A 24,993-nucleotide genomic window follows, 5' to 3' on the forward strand; every position below is an offset into this window, starting at 1 on the left:
TAATTTTTTAAAAATAGCCTTTAATAAAAAATACAAAAATATAATATTGTATCTTTGAAACATGATCTGTATATTCAGCAAGTCCTAAGCTCCCTAATGTAAAATAATCTGTTTAATATTGCATTTTTATTTGCAAGTACATTAAAACAAATCTTATTTTACTTGACAGTAATATTTATGATGCTGACATCCTCATAGGGCTTATCTGTTTTGGGATTGACTTTGACGTTGGAGATCCTCTGTACAACTTCCATTCCTTTAGTCACTCGTCCAAATACTGTGTGCTTATTATCAAGCCAAGGCTGTGTTGGAGGACAAATGGAAAATCTTGGTAAACCCTAATTTCTTTAAATTATATCCTCCGGTTGAGCAAATTAAAGAGAATTTAAGTGTGGGCTCCCCTTTAGCATATATTTAAAAAGAAGTACAATAATTTCTTAGCAATAAAAATGTAGCAGCTTTTAAAAGTTACTTCCAGTGTATTAAAAAAAAAAAATAGAAGCATAGTATAATATTTAATTAAATATCTGCATCTTTCAGACCAAAGGGAAATGGAAGATCTTCCCTAAAGGTAAGTTACTTCACATGGCTTACAGAATTGTGGCTAAGATTTTAAAAGGTCTCTGGAGCACTCTTACCTGAACAGTTTATTCAGAAGCAGTTTGAAATAGTTTAAGCAGCACATACTTTGGCATTAGACAGATGGGAGTTCAAATGCTAGCTTGGCTACTTGACCTTTTGACAAGTTAATCATGTCTGTTTCTTCATCTGTTATTGAAAACTGGGGATACCGATACTAGAAGTACTGTGAATACTACATGAAACTATGTGCCTGGCAGATGGTAGTTATAAATATTTTTCCTTTCTTCATCACTTAGTGCTTAATTCTAAAACAAAAAGTAGGTAATTTTTATAATTTTGTGTTACTGCATAGCAATAGAGCGAGGTTACCTTAAACTGTATTTCATCAAATCTAAAATGTAATTGATTATGAGTTGTATTCTGATTTCAGAGATACTAAAATGTGGGGGAAATTGTCTCAAAATTGTGAATTCATATACTCTAATCCTTGTATTCTGAAGATGAGGAAATAGGCCCACAGAGGTGAAATAATTTATTTTAGGTTACATCATCAAGTAGAGGCAAAGTTGACATTGAAACTCAAGTATCTTGAATTGTAGTCCATTGTATTTCTTACTACAGTGGAAGTTTTGTTTTACCAAGTCTAAACTGATTAGTCACATAATTTTATATTTTCTTCTCAATCATTTTCATATTTGTATTCTGTAGATGATATAAATAATGCAGAAAATACAGAATAATGCAGCTCTTCTACTGAGTTCACTCTCTTACATCATAACCTATCAATCTCTAGTTTATAAACAATGATATTGTACTTACTGTTGGTACTACTGTTATGAAAAACTGGGATCCATTAGTATTTGATCCCGCGTTAGCCATGCTGAGTGTGTATGGTCTGTCATGTCGTAATGTTGAATGAAATTCATCTTCAAATTCTCCTCCCCATATGCTTTCTCCTCCCATACCAGTACCTGTTGGATCTCCTGTCTGAATCATGAAGCCCTTAACAGAAAGTACACAAAAACATTACACTGTCCTTTTCTATATACGTATACTTTGAAGTTTTATTTCTGCCAAGAGTGCTATGTATTCAGTGTAATATTAACTGTCACTATAAAGTGATTTGATTAAACCCTTACACTTAAATTTGGATGATGTACTTCCATTGCTCAACCACCACCTTGATTGAAAGGTCCTCTTCTCATTTATAGACATGTTCTATCTTTCCCAATAACCTAAATCCAGTTAATACTATAAATTTTAGGATCTGTATGTTATTTTATGGTTTATATAATTGCCCTCCTCTTCTCCCTCTCCCTTTCCTGAAATACTCTGGATTTCCTGGAAAGCCTTTTCACTAATTCCTTTAGGACCCTGAGATCTGACTTTCCATCCTGCCATTTCTGACCTGCCAGAAACCAAGCACTGTATCACTGTCCCATCCACTTTATGGAAAGCTGCTCAACAAAATCCAGGGGCTGAGTTCTCTCTCCTCCTCTGGTATATTACAGGTTCTCACAGATCAGATGGTACTGTGGCTCCTCTATGATTGAAAAATCGTATCTTCTAGATCTAGACCCTATCTAGCCACTACAAACATGTTACCTAGGTTACTGATGTTATCTCAGCATGACCCTTTATTCATTATCTTACCCTTTACTTTAGCTGCTGACAAAATATTGCTTCAGTGTTTCTAAACAGGTAATCATGCCACTATTCCTGTTGATTCTAGATGTTGATATTTATGACCATCCACTCCTCCTTTGGCTTCCATAGTATATTTTTCCTGTTCCTTTCCACTAAACTGGTAAGCATGAGAGAAGATTCCTTGCACTTAAATCTCTTGCTATGTAATAATATAGTATTTCTTAAATCACATGAAATTTGTGTAACTTACCTTAATTATACGGTGAAATGTATGCCCATTATAATAACCATTTCTGCTGTGAACACAGAAGTTTTCCACTGTCTTAGGGCACCTATTAAGACATATATTACCAATATGAAACCTATTCAGAGCATCTTAAAACAGTTTTCTTTGCAGTTCTGCTTCCTAATGATGTTCTATGTCTTCTGAATGTTTCAGAAGGACAGTTTTTTTTTTTTTTTTTTTTTTTATAACCTCTAATCTCAGGACAAGCATGGAGGGGCATGTAAGTAGTATATTCTTATTGTTTAACTTAGTTATTTTTAGAACATGACTGCTTAACTAATATTTGAGTTTGACAGTACTAAGATTTCAAGGTCATTTAGCAGTTAAAAAAAATACAGCTGGCCAGGTGCGGTGGCTCACGCCTGTAATCCCAGCACTTTGGGAGGCCGAGATAGGCGGATCATGAAGTCAGGAGATCCAGATCATCCTGACTAACACAGTGAAAACCCCATCTCTATTAAAAATACAAAAAATTAGCTGGGCGTGGTGGCGGGTGCCTGTAGTCCCAGCTACTTGGGAGGCTGAGGCAGGAGAATGGCGTGAACCCAGGAAGCAGAGCTTGCAGTGAGCCGAGATTGCGCCACTGTACTCCAGCCTGGGCGACAAAGCGAGACTCCATCTCAAAAAGAAAAGAAAAGAAAAGAAAAAAAACAATATAGCCACAACACCTTAAAAATGTTTTTTCTTAAGAGAGAGGGTCTCACTATATTGCCTAGGCTGATCTTGACCTTCTGGGCTCAAGAGATCCTCCTGCCTCAGCCTCCTAAAGTGCTGGGATTACAGGCCTGAGTCACTGCACCTGGCCCAACATCTTAAGTTAGTTTACTCCATATAGTATTATAGGTCTGCATGTAGTGGTACAGGTTAAGTTCCTGGGAAAGGTCATTTTCTTACAACGACATATTCTTGGCCAAAACCTTAATCATAGAAATGACATCTAAATTTATTCAACTTTAAATGACAGTCTCACTCAGAGTATGAAGCTTTCTCAATAATATTAACTGATATTATGCAATTATTTCATATGGTCCATTACCATGTAATACTTCTAAGAGCTGGAAATGGATGAACCAAGAGAATCTTGTACCCAAGTACATCAGCAAACAAGGCCGAAGAGCACATGGGTTTTGAGCACTTAAACTGAGTGTCCAAGATTTGAGAACTGCCTAGTTATTTGTTGAGTACCAAGATATGGTACAAAACATTCATATTGAAAATATTAATAACTTTTAAGTAAAAGTGTTGTAAAAGATGTCATTTTTTGGGTCAAGAATGGCCCGAAATACTCTACTGTATTTGACATTGTATGTTAATTTAAAAATCTTTTAAACTGTCCAGAAAACCGTTCACCTTTTTTTCAATTGAAGTCCTTACGGTTTTGTTGTAATTTGTTTTTGTAGAAACAGAGTCTCACTCTGTTGCCCAGGTTGGAGTGCAGTGGTGTGACCATAGCTAATTGCAGCCTCAAACTCCTGGGCTCAAGACATCTTTTGACCTCAGCCTCTAGCAGAGTCAGGAATATAGGTGCGTGCCACCATGCCCAGCTAATAAAAAATTTTTTTAGGAGACAGGATCTTGCCATATTGCTTGGGCTAGTCTCAAACTGCTGGCCTCCACTGATCTTCCTGTCTCAACCTCCTGAATAGCTGGGATTACAAGTGCGTGCCACTGCACCTAGCTTATAGTTCACTTTTAAAACACAGAGCTATTGAAACTATAAAGAGATAGGTATCTAGCAACTGTTCGTAAGGAAACATAATTATCTTTCTCTCAAGGATTTGCTTTGAGAGGAAAGCAAAGCAATCCATAAAACCTAGAGTTTGTGCTGTTAGAGATGTGCTGTTAACACATTTGTATATCACTTGACAGTTTACACTCAGCACTTTCATAGCCAATATATTTTGTCTTCGTAATGAACCTATGAAGTATATATGTATAAAAATTTTTCATTTTCTACCATAATACTTATCAGAAAGATCAGGAATAGATGTTTTTTATCAAACATTTCTTCAAAATTCCTTAAGTCAAAGTAACGGGAATTTTAAGTTGCATGGTTTCTTCAGATATACACATTTACATTCTTAATTACGTAAGCCAATACAAACAGTTATACATACTCAACAGGAAAAAGTTTGGTGTGAATGTCTCCCATGCTGGTGTGGATAATGGCACTATCCGAAACTCGTTTAGGTCCTTCAGCTTGAGTAGCTGCCATGACTTCTTCTTTAGAAGGTTTCTCATTAAAAACATCTCGATCAGAATCTGCACTTTTTGTATCTTCTGGTTCTCGTTTGGTAAACTCGAGGAGGAAAGTAAAAAGTGAGTGAACAAATTAAAGTTTTCATCTGGTAAAAATTTTATGAATAGAATTTCTAATTAAGTACTTAAGAAATGTAAGAATTCACATCAGAATCCTTATTTCAGGAATCATTTCCCATCACAGGATGTGTCAGGCAATTAAATTATTTTTACATTGTCTAATATGAAAATGATCCACATAACATACTGAACACATTGATTTCAAATGGAATTTAATTTCTTTTGGGTAGAAATTTTCTTGGGCAAACATTTAACAAGAGTAATTGTTTCATTTGTGGTAGCTCTCAACTTATGCCTTCTAGTAAGGCCTAACGTGCCACCTGTTTATTGCTCACTTCATTATTTAGATTGTTTGGATTTGAATTCCAATTCTGCAACTTTGGGGATGTGAATTCATTTCTTCCGTCATTCATATATGATGATAACAGTACCTACCTTGCAATGAAGGTAGTTGTGAAGATTAAACAAATAGATATTAAGTCCTTGGAGAACAGTACCTAATACATAGAGGGTACTATATACATATTAACAGTTGTTATTACTACTATGAGCAGGACCTCATGCTAGGTAGAAAAAGGATTCACAAAAATGAATCAGTAATGGATCCTTAATTTTTTTTTTCCGCAGTCCCACCTGACCTATCTAAACCCTGAAGCATAGGAGAAAGAATGAAAATTTTCAGTGAAGTTGTAGACATCTCAGATCCTCGGGGTCTAGGAAGAATTGAGAAAAACCTTTCAGTTGTTCAAACTCTGGACTTCTCAAGGCCTGTTTATTTTACTTTAAGCAGAAATGCTCTCTCCTGAGCAACCTCTATCTGATGTCAACTTAATTATGGGAACGTAAAGCTAGTGCCTCCATCTTGCCTAATGTCATTCCTTGATCTGCTTGGATAGATTCCAAATAAACAACCAAGTTAGGATGCTATCACCTTAACATCCTATTCTCTAGTTTTCAAAGGAATGGCATGTCTGTTGTACTATTTGTTTATATGAATTTTTTTAAGTTATGATTTAGCTCATATATGGATTTGTAAAATTATACTTTTATTTCATGATGTTGGATCTGAAAAATGGGACACAAAATTCATATATATGCATACCATTTCAGTTTTGCTTAAGAATATGTACTAGTAAGACTCAGAGAAAATTCATAACAATATTAGCTGTATAAAGCTACAGTGAATGACCATTTTGTTTCTCTATTTTTTCAAACTTTATAATGAATATATACACTTTAATCAACATACAAGTAAACTTGGAAAAGAAAAAATACAACAAAGTTTTTTGAATAAAGTGGATGGAAAATTAGTATATATGTTTTTCGTGTATATCAAGAAGTATCTTTTTTTGCCTCTTTTTGTTTAGCAATAGGGTCTTGCTCTGTCACCCAGGCTGAAGTGTAGTGGTGTGATCGTAGCTCCCTGCAACCTCGAATTCCTCGGCTCAAGAGATCCTACCACCTCAGCTTCCAGCATAGCTGAGACCACATGTGCACACCACCGTGCCTGGTTAGCTTCTTAAATTTTTTGTAGAGATGAGATCTTGCTATGTAGCCCAGGCAGCTCTTGGTCCTGGGCTCAAGTGATTTGCCTGCTTTGGCCTCCCAAAGTGCTGGATTTACAGGGTAAGTCACCATTCCTGGCCAAGAATTATCTTTTATGGGTAATTTTTACTTCATAACAAAGTTAAGTTACAGGTAAAAACGATTAATTTTTTTCTTTCATATACTAACAAATTTTTAGTAACGATTTTGAAAGTTGTAAATGAAATTCTCATCTTAAAAGAATTTACCCATTTAGTTGGAAGGTTTGTTGAGGTAGAGAAACTGCTACTTCATACATTTATCAAATGCTGTTAACCTTAATAGCATTACAACAGTTTACAATATTTTGGAGGAATGAATGAATATATTATAATGTGTTAGTCATTTTCTTAACTTTCTGGATTTAACAGTGAAGAAGACATAGTGCCTGTATTTATGGATTTTATCTTCAGAAGAAGAGCACAGCGTCAGAGACAAAAGAAATAATCGATGTTCACACAAAAAGTGTGACACATCATATGATGGGGAAGCAAAGGAAAAACATAAGCAGGCACACCTAACTCAGACTTAATGTTAAAAAGGGCTTCTAGGCTGGGTACGGTGGCTCACGCCCGCAATTCCAGCACTTACGGAGGCTGAGTCAGGTGGATCACCAGAGGTCAAGAGTTCAAGAACAGCCTGGCCAACATGGTGAAACCCTGTCACTACTGAAAATACAAAAATTAGCTGGGTGTGGTGGCATGCACCTGTAATCCCAGCTACCCAGGAGGCTGAGGCAGGCGAATCGCTGGAACCCAGGAGGCAGAGGCTGCAGTGAGCCGAAGTCACGTCACTGCACTCCAGCCTGGGCAACAGAACAAGATACCATCTCCAAAACAAAAAAAACCAAAAAAAACGGGGGCTTCCAAACTGAGACTTGAAGAATGAGTTAGGAGTTGGAGAGAAGTGTATGGCTGGCAGAATGAATAGCCTGTGCAAAGGCCCAGAGTTTAAAAAGCACACTCAACTACTGTGAATAAGTTCAGTATGGTTGCTGTAGCAAATGAATGAAAAATGAAGAAAGATAAAGCTACAGAAGTGAGGAGGGCCAGCCAGCATAGATAGCTGGGGCACCATTGAGGGGCATTAGGCAGAAAATAAGAGTCACGTTTGGGTTTTAAAAAGTTCTCCGATTGCAATGTGAAGGATAGAATGCAAGGGCAGAGATCTCTATACTTCTGATTTTCCTGCTTGGATGAACAAATAAAATTGTGCTATATGGCATAGTAGTTTGATTTTAACTATCTCAGTCTTAGTTAACATGCAAAGTATTTTTAGTTCTTCAGAGAAAAAAAAAATTCCACAGGAATATATAATTCCAAGGCAGCACCATTAAAATAAAAGTCAAAAGGTAAAAAAGGAAATAATTTGAAGGAAGCTGTGCTAATTTGGGGGAGATAAATTATATTCAAGAGTAAAGGCTAAAAAATAAAACTAAAAAGAAATTTTAAAATCCCACAGTGAAACTATTTTGGATGTAATTATGACTATAACCACTAACTTCCTACCATCTTAAACAACACAAGCAGTTGTGGAAGCGAGGTTGAAAAATGTTCAAAACATGATGGAAAACAGTACAGAAATACTTAAAATCAACTCCTAGTTTAAAATTCTACAATATTAATATAAGATTGTATTCTAGTTGTTTAGGAAGTCTGCTGTTAGTGCCAACATTCTCTTCAGTTGAAGGTACAAACAAAGAAAAGTCAAACCAAACTAGAAGGAACATTATGGTCTAATCTCCTAGTACTTATACATACCATATAAAATCTATTCTTTTTGAATGATGTACAGACTATTGTTGGGTCAGCTTGAATATTCTGAAGAACAGGATTTTCAGAAGCTTTCATCTCTATAGTAGTTGCAGCACGATGCTTTTTGGCTATCCCCTGGAACAAAGCCAATTGCATCACTCTAATATTTTCTTGTTTGCCTAAAATCCGCACACACCTAAAAATATAACAATGTTTTTTATACAACGAAATAACTGAAGTTAATTCCAATTATGACAACTTTACAGATAAAAGCTGGGAATCAACTATCTTATCTAAGTACCACATAACTTGTGGAAGTTTTTTAAAAGTGTTTCTCTACCCCCCAAAAGCTATCAACTTAAAACTGGTAGGCTGCTATAATTTTCAGGTTAAAAAATAGAAATGAGGCCAGGCATGATGGCTCACACCTGTAATCCCAGCACTTTGGGAGGCCGAGGCAAGCAGATCACTTGAGGTCAGGAGTTTGAGACTAGCCTGGCCAACGTGGTGAAACCCCGTCTCCATTAAAAATACAAGAAATTGGCCAGGCATGGTGTTAGGCACCTGTAATCCCAACTACTAGGGAGGCTGAGACACGAGAATTGCTTGAACTCAGGAGGCAGAGGTTGTAGTAAGCCGAGATCGTGCCAGTGCACTCCAGCCTGGGTGACAGAACAAGACTCTGTCTCAATAAAAAACAACAACAACAAAACCAATCAAGGGAATGAAAAGTCACAGACTAGGAGAACAGCTCATAAAGGACTGTTATCCAAAATATATAAAGAACTCTTAAAAAAAAAATCTATACATACAAAGAACTCTTAAAACACATTAAGAACACAACCCAATTACAAAATGTCCCAAGGACCTTCACATATACTTCATCAAAGAGATATACAGATGGTAAATAAGCATATGAAAAGATATTCCACCTCATATGTTGCCAGGGAAATCCATACTAAAACAAGATACCACTACACATCTATTAAAATGGCCCAAATCTGGAACACCGACTACCAAATGGTGGCACAGATGTGGAGTGACAGGAACACTCATTCATTGCTGGTGGGAATGCAAAAGAGTACAACCACTTCTAAAGGCAGTTTGGCTGTTTCTTACAAAACTAAACATTCCGTTATCATATGATCCAACAATTGTGCTCCTTGATATTTACCAAAAGGAGCTGAAATGACTACACAAACACTTGTATGCAGATGTTTATAGCAGCTTTTACACATATCTGCCAAAACTCGGAAGCAACCAAAATGTCTATAAGTAGGTGAATGGATAAACTGGGTACATCCAGACAATGGAGTATTATTCAGTGCTAAAAAGAAATGAGCTATCAAGCTGTGAAAAGGCATGGAAGAACCTTAAATGCATATTACTGAAAGAAGCCGATCTGGACAGACTACATACTATATGATTCTAGCTATGTCACATTCTGGAAGAGGCAAAACTATGGAGATGGTGAAAAGATCAGTGGTTGAACAGTCAGAGCAGAGGATTTTGAAGGCAGTAAAACTACTCTGTATGATAGTATAATGGTGGATACTTTTATATACATTTCTCCAAACCTATAGAATATACAACACCAAGGGTGAACCCTAATGTAAACTATGGACTCTGGGTGATAATGATGTCTCAACGTAGGTTCATCAATGGTAACAAATGTACCACTCTGGTGGGGGATGTTGATAATGGGGAGGCTATGTATGTGTTTGGGCAGAGGGTACATGGGAAATCTCTGTATCTTCCTCTTAATTTTGCTGTGAACCTAAAACTGTTCAAAAAAGTAAGGTTTATTAAAAATAATCAGTCATTTGTTTATACAGTTTTAACTTATTCTTATTAAAATTCCATGTCTGTTAACTGTTCTGCAAAACTTCAAAGATTTTGTATTGCCAAGAACTACAATATAAATATGTTTATACATGGAAATCTACAGCACATTTTTTTCTCCTTAAAATATTAAGTTCTGTTCATTTACATTCAGTGAGAGTATCTGATTGTAGCTATTCTGTACTAAGACCAAATGGACTGTTTTCACAAAAAAGGCTTACTGTGGTTTCATGCATTTTTAACTTTTGATTTTATGTCTAGCAGGATGTAATGCTGAATTCTGTGGTTAAAATCTTTGGCAACATTTAACATGAACCAGGCTAATTTAAATCAATAAGCAAAAGACAGACAAACTTGTTAAAAAAAACACACAACAACTTGAAACTATGCATATCTTCTTTCCATTTCTTTTACAAACATGAGTGGAAACTTCTACATAAGAATATAAACAACCAACAGACCACAGAAAAATCCAGTCAAAACATTTGGTTAAGTTTAGATATTTGGGGCCATTCCACTTGTCTTGGAACAAACAATACTCCCACTGTTCCCATGATGGAGGAAATGGTCCCCCACAAACACATTTTTTTAAAAAATACCTCATATTAAAGCTTACCGGTTTGTCTCTACATTTATAACTTTAATGCCCAGCATTGTTCCATATAGCACGAAGTGTCCAGTTTCATCAAAAACTATATTAATTAATCTTACAGCATCAACCTTCTCCAACTCACGTTCTACAGCCATTCGTCGGCCAAATTCCATGTCTGGTAACTGCTGCCTCATCTGTTGCAGTTCAGTAAACATCTAAGAAATAAACCATTTAGTAACAAAATCTCTATATACCTATATCTGTATCAACCCATCTATCTATATATGCAATGAGAATTTAAATAGAAGCAGAATACATATTAAGAGCCACTAATCGTTTGTACTTCTTAAGAGGGATTCTAAACAGTATGAAATAGACATTAGTAAGTGCAATCACTAAAAAATAGTATTTCAGGCCGTGGTGGCTTATGCCTCTAATCCCAGCACTTTGGGAAGCCAAGGCAGGTGGATCACCTGAGGTCATTTCAAGAACAGCCTGGCCAACATGGTGAAACCCCATCTCTACTAAAAATGTAAAAACTTAGCCGGGCATGGTGATGTGTGCCTGTAATCCCAGCTACTCGGGAGGCTGGAGCAAGAGAATCGCTTGAACCTAGGAGACGGACGCTGCAGTGATCCGAAATCGCGCCACTGCACTCCGGCCTGGGTGACAGAGTGAAACTCCGTCTCAAAAAAAAAAAAAAGAAATCGTATTTCAAAATGGTAACTGGTTCTTCTAATTTAAAACAAAACCCAGTTGGTTAATATAACTACTGGTTTCTCTACAGAATACATCTGCTGCCTTTTAAAAGTCACAGAGTAGCACTTTCCAGTGAAATATAATGCAAGCCATATATGTAATTTTAAAGTGTCTAGTAGTTACATTAAATAAAAGAAACCGATGAATTTCATTTTAATGTTTGATTGAACTCAAAATATCCAGAATATCATCTCAACATTAACAATATAAAAAATTGGGATAGATTACATTCTTTTAAAAAAATATTAAGTCTTTGAAATCTTGTATTTACACTTTCAGCATATCTCAGTTTGGACTAGCCATCTCTCAAGAGCTCAGTAGACACATGGCTAGTAACTATTTATATTGGATAATGCAGCTATAGACTATGAGGTCCTTGTGCAAGGTTATGTGCCTGACATATAACAAGCTCTCAATTTTTGCTGAATGAATTCATCTCACTAATTTATAACAAATTCATGATATTTCAGAAAATGTTTCAAGTTATTTTGACACAGGACAGTGAGATTACCATTAGGTACATGTGGTTTAGTAGACATGACTATTTCTATGAGTGTCCTTTATAGTTTGGAAAATTGGTTTACTTTTGATATTACACAAATTTCAAGATAGGCATCACATCTCTAACTGTATGAACATATTATGAACCTTCCAAAAGAAGATAATGATCTTTATATTGTTTTCTACACAATCTGGGCATCAAACAGCAGCATTCAAAAATAGCTCTCCATTGTAGATGAAAATAAGCCAGACTTCTGTCCCATCTAATTCTATCCTTATTTCCTGCTTACATCAACCAAAATCTTGTGTTTTCTAGATAAGGTTAGAACAATATACAAAACTCAAAGAATCAAAAAGAGGTACGTGTGTTAGGGTATAAGCACAAGGTCAAGGTCTTACAGAACAGTTAGAAAGCCTAGTTGTTAGGTTTTTTTGTCTCTAGTCTCAAAGACAGAGAGACTGATACATATTACGCTGCTTATTTATGTGCCAGGAATAGCCTAGGATGCTGGACTACACATTTTGTAGGGAAGGGCCAATGATCATTTCTGCTGGAGAGAAGACTCAGTTTTTAAGGCATAAGGTCTGTAAGTGGTCATCTGTCCATATATAAGTATTCCACAAATGTTATCCAACCTGGTAAGTATCTGATCAGAATCTTTTTAGAGTGTTCTAGACTTCACAGCAGGGCTTATGTGATACACCAACTGAACAGCCATATACAGTGACCCTGGTTAATAAATACTAAAAGATAACTCACACCATCCCATTCAATTGCTTTTCTGTTAAAGTAGGATTCTGATTGGTTAGAAACTACCCTCCTCCACTACCACCTCCTTGAGACTCCAGTCATTTACTAGTCACTAGCACTGTAAGTAATTTAACTGATGGTTGGCTTTTTTGGCAAGCTCTCATTCTGAATCTCCACTTCTGTCTTAAGTTCTACTACTGACTTCTTGTCACCTCAGGCCAATCATTTAAACAAATGTTGAAGACAACAATGAGCAAATAGAGTGAACTGAGCAGCTCAGAGTATGTGTGTTAAGAAACTTGTGTCCAGAGACTAGATTCTGAATATTCCTTTGCCTAAGGGATCTTGGACGAGCTGCAAGTTAATAGAGTTTTAAAATTTTATTTAAATTGCAAATTATATTTAGTTATCTGCCACCATTAAAGAAAGTATTACCAATAAATGTTTCTCCTTAAAAGCAGAGTGGAAAGCTCTCTTCTTCCAACAAGAAAATGTGTCATGAGGATAATTTGGCTGGCAAACAGATCTTCACATTTGTCTGAAATTATATTACTTCAGACAGACAGACAGACAACCAACTCATTTATTACCACGTGCTACTAACTCAAAAGGGCCACTAGGAAGAGTTGACAATTTATGAAGAACTTACAGCAGGGAATCCAATGCAAATTGGTCACTGCCAAGGACAAAAGAATTGACAATGTCATATAGTAAACATTGCAACAAAGGTTCAATCTGGATAGCCTTGGATTCAGAGAACCACTTGATAGCAATAGTTGCAATCACAAAAACCACTGAATTGCATGGATTAAAAACTCTTATTCCACAACTACATGCTGTAACAAATTCTTGTTAGCAGTCTAACAAGTGATGGCTAGAGTCACTCTTTCAAGATATTTGAATAACTGTGTGTGAGGTAATGTTTTTACTGTTGGAGTTAGAATCATGAGCTAAAACAGATCACACAGGGCTTAGTCTACTGGAGGTGATACACATTAATCAAATAATATGACCGTATCAAATGCTCTAAAAGAAAGAGTGATCTATAGTCACATTAAAAAAAAACTCTGCTGGCTTGGCACAGTGGCTCACGTCTGTAATCCCAGCACTTTGGGAAGCCAAGGCAGGCAGATCACTTGAGGCCAGGAGTTCAAGACCAGCCTGGCTAACATGGTGAAACCCATCTCTACTGAAAAAAAAGAAAAAATTAGCTGGGCGTGGTGGCACGCGCCTGTAGTCCCAGCTACTTGGGAAGCTAAGACAGAAGAATCGCTTGAACAGAGGGCGGAGGCTGCAATGAGCTGGATCATGCCACTGCACTTGAGTGCGACTCTTATCTCAGAAAATAATTAAGAAAAAGAAAACAAAACAAAAAAAACCCAAACTATGCAAGACAGGATGAACAGTCAAAGCCTCCCAGGGGAAGTGAGTCTTCATTTGAAATTTGAAGTACCAGTTCAATAGGTAACGGAGGAATATGAGGAGGGAGGGAGGGCCTCACTCCAAGTGGAGGAAACAACTTATAAAAAGGTCCTGTGGTGGGAGGCATGTTCAAGAAATAAAAAGAAGGCCCAAATGGCAGAATAAGAGGCAGGGAGAACAGTGACTTATGGTTTCACAACATGGTAAGCCATGACTCTGGTCTTGATCCCAAGAACTGAAGGAATTAACTGAAAAGTTCTAGGCAAAGGAATGACATAACCAGATATATGCTTTTAAAAGATGGCCCTGGGTGCAAAGTGGATATTAGGAAGAAGCCAGAATAAATACAGGTAGTAGGCCATGCAATAGATCAGGCAAAAGAGCATGAACTATGGTGACAGCTGTGCTGAAAAGAAATTGGTGTATTTATATTTAGAAAGCAAAATTGGCATAGAAGGGTAAAAGAGTTAAGGATAACTTAGATTTCTGGTTTGAGCAACTAGATGGATACTGGCACCATTTACGAAGGCAGGAAAAGAAAGAGATAGCACCAGGTTTGCTTGTAATAGAAGGCTAGAGAAGTAAATTTAGAAGTAGTCATATGGACAGGAGTGAATAGTGAGAAGGGGTCCTAGAATGAGTTTTGAGGATCTTAAGAGAATAGCTTGCAAACAAAACAAAATTGTAAAAAACAAAATAACCACAAAAATAAGACAATAACTGACTTGGAAAACGCACATCATAAGCCCCTAGAGAAGAGAGTTTCAAAGAGCAACACTACAAGACAGAAACAGTTGAATATCTTTAATGTGCTAAGAAAAAAAATAACGTCTACCTAAATGTCTATGTGTAGAAAAAAGATCTTTCAAGAAAAGGCATAAAATAAAGCATTTTTAGAAAAGTATGGTTAAATTTAAATTACACTTACGCTTAGTGATTCATCAAAGACTCTCATGAGTTTTCCAGTTAAAAACCTGAAAATTCTAACTTTTCTATCAGAACCAATAGTAGCTATTTTCTTCCCATCCGGTGAAAAACATATGCTGGTTGGATAAGCCTTACACTTGGCAAATTCATATAAATCAGTGTCAGTTTTATATTCCCAGTTCACATTTTTGGGGAATTTATATTCATGAGGAGGCCCAGTCCAGTATTCAATCATCCCAGATTTGTCAGAAGACACTACTGCTTTGAAAACTGGGTTTAGCCGTATCTGAGTAAGAGGTGATGTATGGAGTTTGTCAAAAATATGAAGTGGCTGGTTATCTCCTCGGCCATCATAAATGAAAATTTTTCCCGTACTCTTTTCAGAAGCAGCAACTGAAGAAATTGCATCCCCTGGGCAATAGATCCACTCACACTGTCCAGGAAAATAGCTAAAATCGTAAAGAATTGAAAGGGGGGGAAAAAAAAAGGTCAGTACAACAAGCAAGAATCCCTCCCTATCCCACTACCAAAATGTCTTGGCCAGTGATTTAGACAGTTTTGGATTCCCTGCTCAAAAGTAGCAGAGACACAGAATGGGGAGGAACAGCTAAGAATAGTTACTTTTTTTTGTCTTTCTGACCTCATCAATATAATGATAATTCTGAGAATCTGTCAAAACACAAGAAGAGAACTGCATATAGCAGCACATTTATTTCTCTTGGGCAGATAAGGAAACTTAATCACATCTGGACCCTAAGACCTTCTGGGACATTGCTTTTTGGATCTCTCTACAACAGTCTATGTATACTTACTTTAAAATAGGTTAGCATGTAATAGTATACTTTATAAATCCTTTCTTGAAATATTTAAAATCAAATATTTTATTATGGCAATACTTCAAATAAAAATACTGTCCTAAAACACTCTCATTACTACCTAAATCTTGATATTAAAACTCTAAGCTTTAAACATTCTACCTGATTAAGGCATAAAATAATTCAGACTGATTTAATCAATTGTACTAAAACACTCAAAAATGAATGTTGTTTCCTTCAAGGTAGTGATTCTGGGAAGCGAAACTATTATTCTTTTTTTTTTTTTTTAAACCTTCCAGTATTTCTTTATTATACTTAAAAAATAAAATCTAATTTCTTTATCTTGGGTACAAAGTCCTGCAAGATCTGACTCCTGTCAACCTCACATATTCTTGTCCTCTTTCTTACTCTGCTCGACCCATATTGGCCTTCTTTCTGGTTTTTTTTTTTTTTTTTTTAGTTTTGATAAGTATACTTTTTATTTTTTTTAATTTTTTTTAAAATTTAAGTTGTAGGGTACATGTGTACAACATGCAGGTTTGTTACATATGTATACATGGCAATGACACTATTATTCTAACCATGGTGCTGATGCTCAAAACCTTCTGGACCTCTTCTTTAAGAATTTCTATCAAAGTCTGAAATACACTCTTCCAAGTATTCTCAAACGGCAAACGTTCAATATTTGTGAATGAAAAGCTTTGAGGAAACAAACCTGGGGAGTAAGACAGATGATCAAGACAGGTAACTATGTTTGTGCCATTCTAACCATAAATAATGAGACTGATTTCCTTCAGTGGCTCATAAAGTCATAAACTGATTTTGAAGGAAATTCTAAGATTTGAAATTATTTGAATTGTGGACATAATTCAGCCCACAGTTGGAATTCCATCAGTTGGAATTTCTAGAGACAGGGTCTTCAGGAGGTAATTAAGGTTAATGAGCTCATCTGATGGGCTTGTGGCCTTACAAGAAGAAAAAAAGATCTCCCTTTCCCTCTTTCCTCTTCCTTCCTTCTTCCTCCAGCTATGTGAGAACACAGGGAGAAGCAAGAAAGACAGCCCTCATCAGAAATCAAACCCTGATGGAACCTTGATCTTGGACTTTCGAGCCTCCAGAACTGTGAGAAAACAGATTTCTGTATTTAAGTCACCTAGTCTATGGTTTTTTTTTTTTGTTATGGCATCCAAGCAGACTAAGGCAAGCCCCAAAACTTTCTGACACTGTTATGACTTTCAAGCTGACATTTATTTAGATGTGTATAAATTCAATATGTTATCTTAAAAAAGACATGCTTAAAACAAAGTATCAGTCTTCATACTGTACAATCTAACCATAGTTTTAGTATCAATATATTCCAAAGTTTAACATCACCAATAAATAGCTTTAATTCCAAAAATGTAAATAAACCTTATAGGAACTCAATTCTATATTACTGAGATAAGTAAAGCAAGGAAGTTAACCGTAAGTACCAGTAATTAGATATGACGGAGCTCCAGTAATATTACTAAGTAATGTCAATTTGGATATAAGGAATCCTTGTTATGATGCTGTTTAGAAATTTCTGTGATTGATAACAAACCAGAGCAGATGCTTGTAAGGGTTCACTGTATCTAATTTCCGAAGAAAAACCCAAAGGCACATTTTTTTTTAAAGATCTGGTAATATACTATTTAGAAATAACCTATTAAATGATAAAGTCTGATTTACAAATTACTTCAATAAGTTAAAATATATATACTTTTTAAAAGACTCACCCAAGTTTCAGCATGTTGATCATGTCAAAGTTCACTACATCAAACACCTTCATTGCTTTATCATCACCCACAGAACAGAACAATGCTCCCTCAGAGCTAACTGCAATACTCTCAATAACTCCTATTTCAATAAATGAAATTAAAACATTCTAGTAAATACCAATAAAATAAATGTGCATGATTCAAAAAAAAATTTTAAAAAATTTAAAGTCTAATTAGTACAGTTTAGAAAAGAGCTACAAGAAAATGAGGTGAAATTCTTACCCAGGTGACTACGAAAATGTTTAACAAATTCAATTCCCTCTTCTATTTTTTTCCAGAACTTGACATGTCCATCATGACTGGCAGTAATAATAAAATCTGTTCTGCATATATGAAATGTTAAAAGTTAATTTCTAAAACAGATCTATGAATCACTCAGTATTCCCAAAGCAATCATTCACTAAGAATCTGACTTTTGCATAATGGGTTTTTTTAAAAAAACCTTTCTTTAAGCAGACCACTATATTACAGAACACTGTAAATTTTGAAGCTCCTTTCTGGATATCAAAACAGTTACAGCTGCATTTAGTTTAATCTCAAGAGCTAGGATCAGAATTGAAATAAAATTTGAAATTAAAATAAAAATCTCACTAAGAATCACTATACTTTGGATTCCTTATTGCTAAAATTACCCTATAGACAGTCTTTTCACAAGAAAATAAACTATTTGTCAGTAGCTGATAAGTAAATCTAAACATACTACTTTCACATACAACAAAATTCAACAAAAGTTTGTTTTATATCCTATACAAAGTATTTTGGTTACTTAAGTATCAAAAAGATTTTGTACAGAAGGATCTCTCCTATTAGGTATGTAAAAATAGAAATCATTTATGGAAACCCAGTATATGTCAGGTACTTTGTACATATTACCTTAGTAATTTTACAGCAACTCTATGTATTTTTATCATCATTTTATAAGTAAGAAATAGTTTTAAAATGTTAGATGTACTTGCCTCAGGTCCATATAGCTAGAGTGGCTTTCAATCTACCTAACCAAAAAACGTATATTCTCTGTATTACCTTCCATTGCCGTGGGTTAAAAAAACAAAACAAAAATATTTGAGAAGAGAGCGACAGCAATGCTAGTATCTATATGTTGTTCAACACACTGAGAACTTGAGACTAGAAAAGGCGCTAATATTTGGTCAGAATTATCCTATTTTTCATGAAATATAAATATTTTATTTAGATTTATATATGAAATTAAATTTGTCTTCAAGCCATCAAGAATAGACTGATCTACAAAAGCATAAAGTAATCCACCTACTTCCCATAGTCACTGCTAGTATCATCCAAGCCACCATATCTCATCCAGATTTCTATATCAGCTTCCTAACTTCTCTCCCTGTATCCATTCTTGACCTGTTTGAATCCATTCATCTCACCACAGCCAGGGTGGTCCTTTAATAAAAATAAATCTGATGTTACTCTCCTGCTCACAGGTTCAAAACCCGTACAAGAAATAAAAAGTCTTCTAGGATTTAACGCTTGCCTTTTAAATAGCAGCCTAATATGCTATTTAACCTCTCTAAACTTCAGTTTCCTCATTTCTAAAATGAAGAGCATGTACTAACTCACAAGATTATTCTTATGATAAATAAAAAAATTTATGAAAAAGCCTTAACTTGACAGATAAAAAAAGAAAAAGCCTTAGCACAGTACCTGGGACATATTATGAGCTCAACAAATGGTATAATATTACTACAGTTTGAGTATCCCTTATCCAAAATGCATCAGACCAGAATTGTTTTGGAGTTTCAATTTTTCAGATTTTAGAATATTTACATTATACTTGCTGGTTGAACATCCCTAATCAGAAAATCTCAAACGCTCCAAAGAGCATTTCCTTTGAGCATCATGTCAGCACTCAAAAAGTATTGGATTTTGGAGCATTTTAGATTTTGGGTGCTCAACCTGTACTATTATTATCCTTTTCCAAGATCCTACTCATCTGTTTTGAAGGTCCTTTGCTATTCTTAGGGTATCTTAGCCCACATTTTCTCCACTAGTACCAAAGAGGCCAGGTACCAATTATTCGTATCTTAACTAATGTACCCTCTTCTTCAGGGAAGCTCAGACACTACCTGGTTCATTCCCCTCTTGGCATTTATCTCCAAAGACATACATATAAACTAAGGAGTTCTGTCTTAGAGAATTCATTATTTGTATGATATAGGAAAGAACATGTAGGACTTTATTTCAGAACTAATGAAATTAAACAAAAATCTATAAAATTTTAAAATTACCTCTATAAATCTACCTCAAAATTGAACTTTTTTTTTTTTTTTTTAATAAACTTCTCAGAACAAAGTAAAAAAATGTGATAGACTTACTTGGTGCATACCACATGGGTGATAACATCTCTATGCATGTAACTGCGCTCATACATGGATGCACTGGGGAGATTATCAAGATAGACTCTTTCAAACTCTAAGACTGAAGAAAAAAAAGTAAAGTATAAAATATATTTTTAACAAATAAACCAAATACTATCTTGTATTTTATTTAAAATTGTCTACACTCTACTTAGTATTTTCTCCTAGATTTTAATTTTTCTCAATTCACAATTAAAAAATCCAGTATTTTATGTCAGTTTTAACGTCTATTATTTCAGAGCACTGAATAGCACCATGATTTAGTGAGTTACAACAGGTTCCCAGGTATTATATACATGCTAACTGTCCCCAGGACTTAAGAAATGAGTGGTTCTGGCTTAATGTGAATGTTCTATTAAAAAGAAAAGGCCGGGCGCAGTGGCTCACGCCTGTAATCCCAGCACTTTGGGAGGCCGAGACGGGTGGATCATGAGGTCAGGAGATCGAGACCATCCTGGCCAACGCGGTGAAACCCCGTCGCTACTAAAAAAAAATTAGCCAGGCATGGTGGCGGGCGCCTATAGTCCCAGCTACATGGGAGGCTGAGGCAGGAGAATGGTGTGAACCCAGGGGGCGGAGCTTGCAGTGAGCTGAGATCCTGCCCCTGCACTCCAGCCTGGGCGACAGAGCGAGACTCCGTCTCAAAAAAAAAAAAAAAGAAAAGAGAAAAAAAACTTAAAAACTTTCATGAAAATATCACAACCATCTTCCTGACATTGCAGATATAATTTAGTGCTAACTTAAAAGAGTCCAGTGGCCATCTGTAATTTGTCTCAGTTAATATTTAAAGCACTGATTCTCTTTGAAGTTACTGACACTGTGTTTGAAACATTTAAACATGGTACAATTCTTAGATATTTACACCTGAGAACATCCTAGGGGGTATCCAGTTGAATGTATCTCAAATTCTTTCCGAGGGCAAAACCTGGAAAAAATCCACCTGAAAGAGTAGTAATCTGAGGAATGTCAGGAAATACTGATTTACTATATGAGGTATGAACACTTTTACTAGCAAAAAAAAAAAAAGAAAAGAAAGGAAGGGACGGAGGGAATGAGGGAGGGAAGGAAGGAAGGAAAGAAGAAGGGAGGGAAAGAAAGAGGAAGGGAGGGAGGGAGAGAGGGAGGAAGAAAAGGAAGGGAAGGAAGCAGAGAAGGAGGGTAGGGGAGGGGAGAATTATATGTATCCTAAATAAAATAACCCAACGATGGCCAAACGTGTCTAAAAGTTGCTAAATTAAACATGATGAGCTGTTTCAGGCTTGTGTCTGATAAACTACTTTTCCCTTCATTTTTGGGAACAGAACCCCCATTTATATATGGGCATACTGATGTCCAGCTATAACATGACCTTTCTCACTTTCCCCTGGAGTGAGGTTTAACCATATGCTAATGAGTAAAAGTGGAAATGTTTTGTCACAGGAAGTCTTGAAAAAATGTGCCCTTCTTGCTTTCCTCAATCCTATACCTTGGAACTGCGATATGACTGCTGTAATCTTAATCATTCAGAGAAATAAAGATGAGGGCTGTACCTTCGTTATGTTAGGGCAGAAAGCTGGGGAGAGCCTAGGAACTTCTGGAGCCTCCACACCAATCCTGGACTGCCTGTCTTGGTATTTCTACACATAAAAGAAGTAAAGCACTATCTCTTCAACGTCATTGTTATTTTGGGTTTTTCTGTAATATGTAGATAAAGTTAATCCTATCTGATTCAGATTCCTTTTTCTGTGTGATAGTTCATTTGTGGACAAATACTTATTAAGAACAAAATGTGTTCTAAGTCACATGGGCATAAAGAAGAGTAAAACACAGTTCCTGTCCTGAAGAGGCAGTTTAAAGATCAGTGTCATATAATCATGTCTTTCTGAAAATATATACAACAGTCCAATGTCCAAAGAACATGTTAAAGGGGGTGACTCCATTTCTAGAAAGCTGAAACTGTTAAACACTTGTCCATTTAGACAAAATTTTAAATATTTTTGTCACATTCCATGTATGTTTTTTAGTTTCAATTTTTTTCTTCAAACTGAATACACTATTGGCAGTCTTTTTTTTTTTTTTTTGAGACGGAGTCTTGCTCTCTTGCCCATGCTGAAGTACAGTGGAGCAATCTTGGCTCACTGCAACCTCTGCCTCCCGGGTTCAAGCGATTCTCCTGCCTCAGCCTCCTGAATAGCTGGGATTATAGGCGTGCGCCACCACGTCCAGCTAATTTTTTTGTATTTTTAGAAGAGACGGGGTTTCACCATGTTGGTCAGGCTGGTCTCGAACTCCTGACCTGATGATCTGCCCGCCTCAGCCTCCCAAAGTGCTAGGACTACAGGCGTCAGCCACCGCACCCTGCCAACTATCGGCTGTCTTAAAACAATAAACAACTGATTAAAGATTTTCACACCTACTAATTTATATGTCTCAGTTATATTAAGTTTATAAGTCACTTGTCTAGTAACACTAATATCAGCATTTCGATATTTCTGGATTTTTACACTTCTCCTTACTCGTTTAATTAAAGGAGAACTTGCAAAAATATTCATATGCAACAAAATAGTTAAAGACCAGCATAAACGCTTTAATATTCATTCATTAAATAAATACTTAGGCAAAACACTGTACACCAAGCAATGAACAAAAAAGGCGGGATCCTGGTTACTTGCTTACAGTCCTAGCAGTGGAGAGAAACATTCATCAATCACATGAATAAATATGTAAGTAGAAAATGCGGCAAGTGCCATAAATGAAATGGTTAGCATGGAAACATTTAATAAGAGGACCAGGAAGTAAAAATGATAATGCACTGTAAGGGTGTGGGTATACAAGGTTCAAAAAAACAGCTTCTTCAAAATTTGTATACATAAAATTTGAAGGCTACCTATAAATTCAGTGTTGATAGATAACTACCTCAGAATCATGATCAAAGTACTTTAGAAATCCAGTCCAGATTGGAGAAGTCACAGGCTTCCCAGAGAAGATGATAGCTAAGTGCTAAAGGTTGACCAAAAGTCAGTTCAGTGGAAGGGGTGAGGGAAATTATTCCCGGTAGAGACACCATATCTGGGTAGGAATCCAGAGGAAAAAGAGTACATGACCCATTCTCGAGTGATTTTAGAATGGCTGGAGTACAAAGTAAGGGGTTGGAAGAGGAGGATAATGGAAGATGCACTAAGAAGGTAAGGAGAGATCACATCATAAAGGGCTTTATATACCATGTGAGGGAGTTTGGGCTTTAATGAAAATAATGAGCCGGGCGCCGGTGGCCCACGCCTGTAATCCCAGCACTTCGAGAGGCTGAGGAGCGCAGATCAAGAGGTCAAGAGATCAAGACCGTCCTGGCCAGCATGATGAAAACCCGTCTCTACTAAAAATACAAAAATTAGCTGGGGCGTAGGGGCGTGCGACTGTCGTTCCAGCTACTCGGGAGGCTGAGGCAGGAGAATCGCTTGAACCCGGGAGGCGGAGGTTGCGGTGAGCCGAGATAGCGCCACTGCACTCCAGCCTGGGCGACACAAAGAGATTCCATCTCAAAAAAAAAAAAAAAAAAAAAAAAGGAGAAAATAAGGAGAAATCATTGAAGAATTTTAAGGGAAAGTGCTAAAGTACGATTTGAGCTTAGACCACATTTAAAATGTCCTAAATACTTAAGGAAAACAGTTCACAGAAAAACAAGACAAGAAAACAACATAGAAAACTTAACCTACTCCTTTTCCTACCCCTTTTATTTGATAATAATTTGTGATTATTCCCCGTCAGTGACAAAATGCTTCAGCCCATCGTACCAAGAGTATGATTTCAAAACCACAGACTTCGGGTTTTGGATGAAAACAAATCTGTGATCTAGGAAGCTTACGTGACTTTCCCTAGATACGAAAATTTATTAGTGGAAGTGTCAGAGTTGAAATTATCTTTACCTACCATGATTCGAAACAAGCACCGCCTTCCTCTCGCGCCCCAACATTAACGCATTAACACCACGCCTGAACTAAAGCCTTAAAGAGAACTAGTACCCTTTTCCATATCTAAATAAGAGTTCAAAATTCCAACTTCATGTGGCTGCTGTGGGGAGTAAATGAGAGAAGCCAAACACGTAAATATAGGAAAATGTTAGTTTTAGCATCCATCATAACAAATCAACACGTTGTACTACGCTTAAATCACTATTTCGTTAAGACATGCAAGTATGGAGTGGCTAGAAGTGAGGACGGCCCTCTGTTCTGAGGGCACAAAACTCCACACACCATCCCTCTTCGGATCTGGCTTGAACTCAACCCTCCCACTCGGCGAATGCAGCACTCCAATTCGTCCGGTACTATGTCTGCAGCTACCTTTCCTCTTCTTGGCCAGTGTTGCCTCCACAGGTAAAGGCCCAACCCAGCGCTCTTCGTTCTCCTCATCGTTCTCCTGGGACACCGCCACTGCTACTGCCAGCTCTCTTTCGCTGAGTTCTGTTTTTTCCGATTCCTCCGGGTCCCGACGCCTTCTCCGTCTCTGCTGAAAATCGCTACCACTTTCCGCCGCCATGTTGTTCGCGTCGCCAGAAAAACCGCGACACACAACACGGCAACCAATCCCAAAGCAGCGACGCAGTCTTCTGTTAGCGTCCGAGCGAGCTTCGGGATTGGCTGGGGTGGGAAAGAACAGCTCCAATGGGCATGCAGCGCGCGCAGACGTCCGAGGCTGGCAAGCGCTGCCTACGCAGCGGGGAGGCGACCTGGAGTTTGTGGCGCTGTGATGGTAAGAGCTGAGCTGGGGAGGGCGATATAACGGTTGAAGCTTGTGGAGCTCCAGTCCGGAGGGCGCAACCCTTACCGCTGGCGAACTGCATACCTGACTTCCAAACCCGGCTTTGAGCCCCGTTTTTCTCGGCTTCCCGCCCGCCAGCGCCAGCTCCAGAACCTCGCCAGTATCTAGAGAAAGATGGAGGGGTGGGGACAGAAGGAAGTGGTTAACTCGCGGGTTTCCTTTCAAATGCACTAGACCTGTTTTGTCTCCTGACCTTTATTCTCACACAGTCTCTGAAGAAGGTGGTGAGTGCTTGTTACCG

General features: G+C 37.0%; 2 protein-coding genes across 6 annotated transcripts in view; one reads left to right on the forward strand and one right to left on the reverse strand.

The window, feature by feature from the left end:
- Nucleotides 1-5: 5 nt before the first annotated feature.
- Nucleotides 6-24,542, reverse strand: PPWD1 (peptidylprolyl isomerase domain and WD repeat containing 1). Of its 4 annotated transcripts, XM_011966756.1 has the most exons (12): nt 24,275-24,482; nt 23,957-24,005; nt 19,917-20,019; nt 17,803-17,903; nt 17,539-17,659; nt 14,968-15,415; nt 10,631-10,821; nt 8,179-8,368; nt 4,633-4,814; nt 2,480-2,561; nt 1,402-1,584; nt 6-302 (listed from the first exon to the last, which is right to left on the reverse strand). In XM_011966756.1, the coding sequence occupies exons 1-12, from the start codon at nt 24,341-24,343 to the stop codon at nt 159-161; spliced, it is 1,863 nt and encodes a 620-aa protein (XP_011822146.1). In that variant the 5' UTR covers nt 24,344-24,482; the 3' UTR covers nt 6-158. The 4 variants fall into 4 exon arrangements, with proteins under 4 accessions (XP_011822146.1, XP_011822147.1, XP_011822145.1 ...); XM_011966757.1 differs by lacking the exon at nt 23,957-24,005 and having other exon boundaries at nt 17,539-17,561; nt 17,878-17,903; nt 24,275-24,542; XM_011966755.1 differs by lacking the exon at nt 23,957-24,005 and having other exon boundaries at nt 24,275-24,538.
- Nucleotides 24,543-24,609: 67 nt separating this feature from the next.
- CENPK (centromere protein K) overlaps nt 24,610-24,993 on the forward strand; it is a 49,418-nt gene continuing 49,034 nt past the window's right edge. The window contains exon 1 of one of the 2 annotated variants that reach the window (XM_011966759.1): nt 24,610-24,683. The gene's annotated coding sequence lies outside the window, so the exon portion shown is untranslated. The remainder of the gene's footprint in view (nt 24,684-24,993) is intronic. The other variant, XM_011966760.1, reaches the window with a different exon arrangement.

Source organism: Mandrillus leucophaeus, unplaced genomic scaffold, assembly GCF_000951045.1.
Source record: "Mandrillus leucophaeus isolate KB7577 unplaced genomic scaffold, Mleu.le_1.0 Scaffold771, whole genome shotgun sequence".
NCBI classification, from domain to species: Eukaryota; Metazoa; Chordata; class Mammalia; order Primates; family Cercopithecidae; genus Mandrillus; species Mandrillus leucophaeus.

Coding starts and splice junctions, on each gene's coding strand:
- PPWD1 (XM_011966755.1), bottom strand. CDS start 24,470: ATGGCGGCGGAAAGTGGTAGCGATTTTCAGCAGAGACGGAGAAGGCGT. Junction 20,020..24,274: donor ACTGGCCAAGAAGAGGAAAG/GTAGCTGCAGAC, acceptor TTTTTTCTTCAG/TCTTAGAGTTTGAAAGAGTC. Junction 1,585..2,479: donor CATTTCACCGTATAATTAAG/GTAAGTTACACA, acceptor CTTTCTGTTAAG/GGCTTCATGATTCAGACAGG.